The 8,749-nt window shown below is 33.5% G+C and overlaps 1 protein-coding gene across 1 annotated transcript in view; it reads right to left on the bottom strand.

Annotated features, from left to right (window-relative positions):
• Nucleotides 1-179: 179 nt before the first annotated feature.
• LOC117121816 (tyrosine-protein kinase receptor Tie-2-like) overlaps nt 180-8,749 on the bottom strand; it is a 20,766-nt gene continuing 12,196 nt past the window's right edge. Inside the window, exons 7-14 of the mRNA XM_033267123.1 lie at nt 5,312-5,449; nt 5,065-5,199; nt 4,482-4,757; nt 3,530-3,850; nt 2,531-2,613; nt 1,738-1,972; nt 940-1,036; nt 180-554 (exon numbers count right to left, since the gene is read on the bottom strand). Of these exons, the coding sequence (XP_033123014.1) occupies nt 344-554; nt 940-1,036; nt 1,738-1,972; nt 2,531-2,613; nt 3,530-3,850; nt 4,482-4,757; nt 5,065-5,199; nt 5,312-5,449 (1,496 nt within the window). The 3' untranslated portion in view covers nt 180-343. The remainder of the gene's footprint in view (nt 555-939; nt 1,037-1,737; nt 1,973-2,530; nt 2,614-3,529; nt 3,851-4,481; nt 4,758-5,064; nt 5,200-5,311; nt 5,450-8,749) is intronic.

The following is an 8,749-nucleotide window of genomic DNA, read 5'->3' as shown; positions in this document are numbered from 1 at the left end:
TTTTTTTTTTTTTTTTTTTTTTTTTTTGCAAAAATAATTTTTTTTTTTTTTTTTTTTTTTTTTTTTTTTTTATTTTTTTTTTTTTTTTTTTTTTTGGACACAAATAATTTTTTTTTCTTTTTTTTTTTTCGTAATCTTACAATTATAGTGTTGTCGATTAACGTTGGAGTAATACCAATGTCATAGCGCTACTTAACATTACATTATGCCGTGGATATGCACTAAAATAATTATCGTCATATAAGAACTTGCTTTAATATGAACATGTAATAATAATTAGATACACACTTCAGATTGTTCACAATTTCCAAGGAATAGGCCTAATTAGTTGTCTTTAGTATATTCAAATATTATGATCGTACCTGGCCTTATCTTTTAGGGGTATTGGTTTAATTTCGGTGTATTGGTCATCAATGCAAATTCTTTGGGAATACTTTGTATATCCACTTTGAATTTCGGCAGCTGTATGTGTAGAAGAGATTTCAAAAACCTCAATGTCTTCACCTTTCGTCGCTTTATTCTCTCTTTTCTTGCCTTTCATTACTGTTGTCCGTCTGAAATAAGATGTTAATGATAATGTAACGTAGCACATGAGCTAATAGATGAGATATTGCTGCATTTACATAGCCAGTGTTCTTCCAATAATACATTTTAAAAGAAGGGTTCAAATTGAGTTTCACTCAATTTGGTTGGAAACCAGTGGCGGCTATGGCTTCCTGTAAGGTGTCTGGGGGAGAATCTCATTGAAATTTTGACATTATTTGCGCTTTTAAAGATTACTATAATTATTATGAATTTTTCAAATGCTTTCCGTTCAACTTGTTTCATAACATAGCAGCCAAGTAAGCGAAATGTATTAATTAGTTTTAACAGGAAGAAAATACTTATATTCTGTTAGGTTATCATCTTAAAATATTAATGTATGTTAATAAAATCTACCTTCGTATGCACTGCAATAAAGTGTACACCAACAAGGAAGTGAGTAAGGAGCCTAAGATGATAATCACAACCAGGTACGTGCTTGCTCTGAAAGAATCTATTGAATTTAATAAAAGGATTTCTGATTTTAAAATAGAGAATGGACAGGACTCGTGAATAATGGTACCGTAGTACATGGCAGCAAACCTTCAATATATATCGAAGACACCATTTAATTGGAATTGAAGACACTATTTAATTGGAATTGAATTTTACAGGTTTTTTGGTTGATTGCTTGACGTTGTAGGGAACTAGATTATTTCTATTTTAGACAATGATAAAGCTTGGTGTTCATACAATCGCTACACGCTATCGGCCGACAGCTTTCGGTGAAGCCTGGTTTCTATAAAATCGTTAAACTGTCGCTACAGTGTTTTTATGCAATCGATGTACTGCGTAGCAGTCCCCGATGCAATAGGCAAGGCTCCCCGAATCGACCGACCATATCAGTTTCGAAAGCAAAAAGCTGTGGGCGGTAGCGTGTAGCGATTGTATGGAAACCAGGCTTTATATGATGTATAAGGACCTTATACAAATTCATTGATGTAAGATTTTGCAATTTTCCAACCTTTTCCTATAGATTAAACGAAAACTATATATTATCCCTCTAGTGAATTTAAACGTTCATGTTGGTGTTGTCCAGATCAAAGTTTCTGAAGGGGTGGGAGAGGGGAGGGGAAGGGGGTTGTGTTGGTGCAAATCAATCAACCACTTTATTGAATTGAGGTATAAGAACGTTTTTATAGAGCAGAAACATACTTGTATCTGATGTTGAATGTATTGTTCTCTCCACAAAGTTACTCTCACTCTCCTTATTAGAAATCGTCACAGCAATTACGTAATCAGTGCCGTAGTCTTCAAAAAGAAAAACTGCTTTCTGACCCTGATATAATTTGACGTATTCAGTATCTTCTTCATTTTCTATCTTGACATATACAGTGTAGTAATATGTTAAGTCTGAGCATTTCAAGACGCTTTGTTGGTGATGTGTCTCCTGGTGATGCAATACAATGCAAGTAAAATATAAATAATATATTGTATTATTCAATAGAATAATTTAAGTACAGTAGAATAAAGAAAGTAACAAAAGGAATCCCTTTTGGTTTCTTCAAAAATAGGGTAACATAATAAAAATTATTATGAAAAAAAATCAGTAATGATGAAGATTGATGATGAAGATTGACTAAGCTCCCTAAAGTAAAAATAGTTTGTATATTTCGATAATTACAAAGAAAAAAACAAAAAACAATCTTTGGTGAAAGAAGTTCATTTAACATGATGGTGTGCCAAATAACACTAAAAATGTGCAATGCGTAAATCACTGCAGCATTTGGACAATATTGTTAAAACTTTCAATAAATTATAGTGTATGCTTATTGTCTCCACACATCTATACATCTATAATAATACTAATAATACTAATAATAATAATAATAATAATATTAATAATAATAATAATAATAATAATAATAATATGGAGACAATAAGAATACATTGTCTCCATATTATAGCTAATATCTATAAAGCATGCAGCCTTTGGAAGTATGCTTACCAGCCACGTGACTTTGATGATATTTGTTGAATCTGTTCCACATTGGGCTACCTCCCAATTAACGTTCTGTACCGATTCTGGTTCTTTTAAGAAAGTGAAGGCGATGATAATAATAAATACAAAAGTCAAGTTCAGGTATTTTTGGATCATAATTTATTTCAAACAAGTATTTCGTCCGCTCCACTTCATTAGCGTAAGTGATGTACATCAGAGATAGAAGTTATTAAAGCACCACAAAACATATATTGTAAACATATATAATATAAAATACATAAACATAAAAACAGTATATGTTAGCGTTAATATTTCAACAAACTTACGTTTGTTTATCATGTTGTTAAAAAACGGCCCATAGCCTGTTTGTGGGCTGATGCAATGCAATTTCCCCCCTCCACCAAGCGTGGCGTGTACTTTATCTTTCTTTTATTTAGCCGTCCTTTGATTTTTGTTCAGCTATATATAATTTACTTTCATCTTCCCAATCACTTAGAATAGAACGGATCCATAGAAAGCCCAGCCCAGCTGCCATTTGGCCTGGTTCCTTACCTATCACCTCTCCATAATCAAGGAGAGCAAGACAGGACCTATAATTTCTTTATAAATGTCTCAATTCATATTTTAATTGTAATCATGTCTATGTTCCTGTCCGTAATCTTAGTTGTAAACCACTTCTTAATGTTAAATTCTCCCGTGTCATTGTCTGGTTTTGTCGCCTTTCTTTAGCTTATAATTGTTGTCTTTCTTAAAATATTCTTGATATTTTACATTTTAGTTTTAATCAATTTAAGTGTGACATTATTTAAATTTTATTGCTGGTTGCTGTCCTTATCATGATTCTTGTAATGTTTTTATTGACATTTATTGTTCTTTCTTAATACTGCTTTTATATTATCGTTTCACATTTTAAATATATTGTATTTTATATTTTATTTCCATCCTGTTATTGGTGTTTTAAACTTGTGGATGCAATAAAGAAATAAAAACGCTGTGAATGTTTACCTCCGCAGAGCATTTCTGCAACAGCTCGTTGTTTCCCAATAGCTCCTTGCCCTCCATCTCCATTTCTTACTGCTGACACAGCAAATGTGTAATTTGTTTCCCAGTGCAAACCTTCCACAATTGTAGTTAAACCATTTACTATAGATGTTTGTTCCCAATTGTCATCGTCTTCGTCGTCGTTTGTCTTTATGTAATGAAGGATGTAGCCGATGATCGGGCCGTCTCCAGTGTTTGTCACATTGTTCCATTCTGTCCATGAGACTTCAACTACTGAACCAGACAGAACGACTGCTTGTAGATTCCCATTGTAAGACGGTGGTCCTAAAGACAGCACATTTCTTATCTACGTTAATCTTTATCTAACTATTTTTCCTGAAAATGCTTGCAAAATAATAATTAGCAAAAAAAAAAAATTAAAAAAAAAAATCGTACATAGCCCATATTTAGTACGGTATTATTTTTAAATCATGCTAATAATGCAAAATTAAATACAGTAAATGAGAGCAGTCACTCATAGAGTGCATAACCTCCGTATGCCCGAATACTAACAATATACGATGGGCGAAAGCATCAAGAATATAATGGAATCACCCGTCCTATTCAGGTACAATATACTGTATGCTTGAATGCTACCAGAATACGAGGGGCGATTCTATTATTTTCTTATATGCTCGAGGGCAAATAATTGAATTACAATTACTTTGATCTTGTCCCTGGACATTTTTTTGAATGTTGTCTTTTTTCGATTATTATGTACCATTCCACTAAATTAATGATGATCCATTTATTAGTTTTTGCGTAATCTGGCTAATAGACAGATAGAGGAGGTAATAAAGTACTTGTGATAGTAAACAACTTAAAACATGATTTTACGTATTTTTTTTTATACTCTCCATTTTGTGGAGGCTATTTTGAATATATTGAATTGAATTGAAATAAAACAAAAACTTACGAAAAATTACTGAAGTAATTTCTTTTTCTGCGTATTCACCTTTTCGTTGAATAATACATGTGTACTTGGTTCCAAACACGGCCAGTACAGCAAATATATACGTTTTTGTCCCACCATCTTCTTCGGAATAAGCCCAAGTTGTGTTTTCTCTGTGATCACCGGTGGTTACTTGAAGTAGAATGTCGATAGTAGCTGACGAATTGCTAGTCGACACAATGCAATATATTTCTGTCATGTGACCATAATTTGCTGGAGTAAACGCGGTATCAGAAATCCCTTGAAAAGAAATGAACTATTTTAAAATGTACTGTACTTTATATAATGTATGCCGATGTCATATGTTAAATATACGTAGATTTATAGGCGTTAGGCCTGGCTTCACCTAAATGTTTTTTCACACTAAGTATTATTGACCGTAAAATATACAATACATTCGAATAATTTATTTATTTATTTATACAATTGGGTTGTGTATAATATGCCTAATAGAATGATAATAGGCCTACTTATAACAATTTTATAACTTATAATTATTATAATAATTAATTAACATGTTACTGTTGTTTTTCCCCATTAAATATACCTATCTCACACTTTTTGCCCAGCCAGTTAGGATGACATGTTCCCTCTACGCATGTTCCTGTGCGGGAACACAACGTGCACGGATTCGTGCATGCACTTTGTTCACAATTCTCACCAAAGAAGTTCTTAGAGCATTCTGAAATGAATGAAAAGTTTCATGCAAATGTATCATTGATGTATTATTTTTCGATTCTATCTTGAAGTGTCTTATATATATATATAAAAAAAAAAGTTATTTTCAATCCTACCCTGACAATTTGATCCCGTCCATCGTTCTTGGCAAGTCGTGTCACTGCCGGTACACCTTCCGGTATACCTATTACATGTACCACTATTACAATGACATACTTGAGAACATCCTGCTCCAAATGTTCCGGCGGAACAAGCTACAAGTTCAACAAACATCTTGTCAATCAATCAATCAATCAATCAATCAATCAATCAATCAATCAATCATTCAATCAGTCAGTCAGTCAGTCAGTCGGGGGGGGGGGAGTGAGGGAGTCAGTCAGTCGGGGGGGGGGGGAGTGAGGGAGTGAGTGAGTGAGTGAGTGAGTCAGTGAGTCAGTCAGTCTGCCAGTCAGCCATTCAGGCAGGCAGTCAGTCAGTCAGTCAGCCAGTCAGTCGGTCAGCCAGTCAGGTTTAGGTCCCGCAATAAAATTAGTATACATAAAGTATTACAGGTTAAGTTTCTTCAAAACAATTGTAGTGATGCCTGACATAAAAACAAATAAATTAAAACAAATAAATTAAATACTAGAGGTGCTTTTTATTAAAAATGAATTTCTTACGGTTTTATTTAAAATAATACAGAGACTGAAAGAATGTTAAATTACATGGTAATAAATTCCAAAGTTACGCTCATAGAAAAAAATGCTTTGGATTTAAGACTTGTCCTGCTGACGATAGGTAGTTGATATGATGTGGTTTATCGTGTTAAAGACCACTTTTGGGACCTGGGTTTTGATGGTCTTTCGCCGCTTTGGTCTCTAATTAGAATCCCTATAATTAAAGACTGGCACTAAAAGTGGTCTTAAGCATTGCTATTTAGAAAGAAATTAAGAAATGATATAGTAAACGTAACATCATTTTATTCAAAGTACTTCAGATTGAATTTACAGATACTATAATTATGCTGTTATTGATTTTTAATAAACCATTTTTGGGTATTAACACATCAAGTGCTGCGCTCATCTTGATACCGAAATCTCCATTATAATATTTCTAACAATATCGCCCTACAATTAAACTAGCAGTACAGGCCTATTCAATAGAGCATTATACACAAAATATCATCTTATGTTATTATTTTGATATGTATTCATCATTATTTTTAAAAATGTATCAAAGCCTCTATATTTGTAATGTATTCTTCATTTAAAGGGATTTTTTAAAGTTTAGTTGGGTCGCGGCTCCCCTCCCCCTCCCTTTGTACACAGTGTTAGTATTTTAGAGCTTGTTTTTGCTAGCCAATATTATTCTTTCCTCGATCACTCAAAATCAGCACACGTTATACATAATACTATAATTATAACACATAAGCCTAAGCATGAATTGTTTACGCGGGTTAGAAATACAAATAGAACATGGTTTGTTATAACTCATTTCGTTGACTTACGCTATGTGATAGTCAACTTCGAGAACGCCGTGGAACTTTTATACGATTACAAATAAAAAAAACAAAACAAAACAAAACGAAAACACACAAAAAAACCCCCAACAAAACACAGAGTTTAGTGAATGATTTAAATGCTGTACAATTTCTAATTGACTCCTACTATATCATATGTTTGTGACTCCTTGCTCTGATAGAAACCCACAATAAACGTCTATAATTAATAAACGATATATAAACCTAATGCAAAATATAACATTTTTCTGGATCACATAAAGGCTTTACCGCTCAGGGGGTGGATTTATTACTTACTTAACAAAAAAGTCAGCTAAACTTCGTCTTAAATGAATAAATCCCAGGCCAGGTCTTTTTAGATACAGAAATGTGATAATGTATGGTTTGTTTTTATCTTTTTGCCAGCTTTTATAAAGTTTTGTTTAATACTACTACTACTAGTAGTAGTAGGCGTAGTAATAACAATAATGATGACGATAATTATTGTGATAATGATAATAGATACGGTAATAATATAAATAATACTACTAAAAAGTGAAGAAACTTGTGCTAAAAGCGAAAAATAAATTTGTAATTTGTCCAATGATTATAATAATTGTCGTAGTTCAAGCTTAGTAAGCTATAGTTAGGCCTAGTTGTCCTGGGTTACCTAGGTCTCTATGTTTGCCGAAAATCCCTGATAAAAGATCATGAGAAATGTGATGATGAATTTTACTATATAAAAGTGTCATTTCCTCAAATCTTCTCACTTCCCTCCCAACCAAGGTGGGACTGAGGTGGTTGTTGACTCCTGAGCTTTGAAGTGTGTAAAGTAAATGCATTAAACGACAATGTTTCTAAGTTTTATTTTCTATGATATGCCTACATCACACATTAATTAGATGTCTGTGGATCTCTTAATAAATGATCATGAAAAAAATGTAGGCGAGTTATTTTGACATGATATAAAATGGTGATGTGATGATGATCGTTTCCGGCCATCTCGAGGTACTATTTCCTCATTTTGTTTTGCATCTCAGCCCCAACCATGGTGGGGTTAGGTGGGTCGACCCTACTATATCTGTGAAAGTCCCTCCCTGGGCCACCTCTCTTTCAAATTCCTATATCCGCTACTGTTGAGTTATTTTTATAATTATTGCTAAGCCTGCTAATATTATTTATGATGTGTCTATTGCAATTTTCACTTTATACCCTCAAAACAGTCCTAAAACGTCCAGAATGCGCTACCTCCCAGGGGTCTTCGCCGCACGTTGGGAGGGGACATCCCGCCTGAACCTTCCCACGCTCGGTACTATGTACCTCGCAAGACGGCTCCCTCCCATTTGAAAAATCTGGCTACGTCCCTGCGGTAACAGATAACAATTTAGTGTTAATACATATCATAACCTATCTTCATGTAAATAAATTAAAATTGCACCATCAGGGATCATTATAAAAGCTAAGGGGTTCTTAGAGTTTGAAAAATCATTGATGTACATAATAAACAATAATGGTCCGTGTAAAAATCCATATGGCAAACCACATTTGACGGGCTGTAGGCTGAAATATAAACTGTTAACAGAAACAAATTGTTTTCGTTGGTTAATTAACCTTCCTAAATGAGCCAAGCTCCGGGGAAGCTATTGTATTTAACCTTGTTCTTTTTCATGTTGTCGTTGTCGTTATTGTCGTTGTCACTGCTGTTGGTAGTAAATTGTTTGTTACCACGATAACTAATTTTTTGTGAGTACGATTGGTTTCATACTTGGCAGGATATAAGTTGGTAATAAGATGATGGAGGCTATTGTATTTGGTACGTGTGTGAATATGCTAATTGCTCATCTGCTTAATTAATATTCCACTCTAGTAATTTAGGCTTGTTACCACGATAACTAAAGTTTGATAAGTCCGATTGGTTTCAAACTTAGCAGGATGTACCCAATTCTACAAGTTCTACCATTACAATATTTACGCTCTGCATTATCACGTGTATCGAGCACTGTACGTTGCTAGTATTGCCAACTAAATTTATTCATTATATATATATATATATATATATATATATATATATATATAC

The sequence above is a fragment of the Anneissia japonica genome, unplaced genomic scaffold (genome assembly GCF_011630105.1).
Source record: "Anneissia japonica isolate Jap-2015-1 unplaced genomic scaffold, ASM1163010v1 scaffold2392_len1475705_cov187, whole genome shotgun sequence".
Taxonomy (NCBI): domain Eukaryota; kingdom Metazoa; phylum Echinodermata; class Crinoidea; order Comatulida; family Comatulidae; genus Anneissia; species Anneissia japonica.
This window is presented reverse-complemented; position numbering and strand designations above follow the sequence as displayed.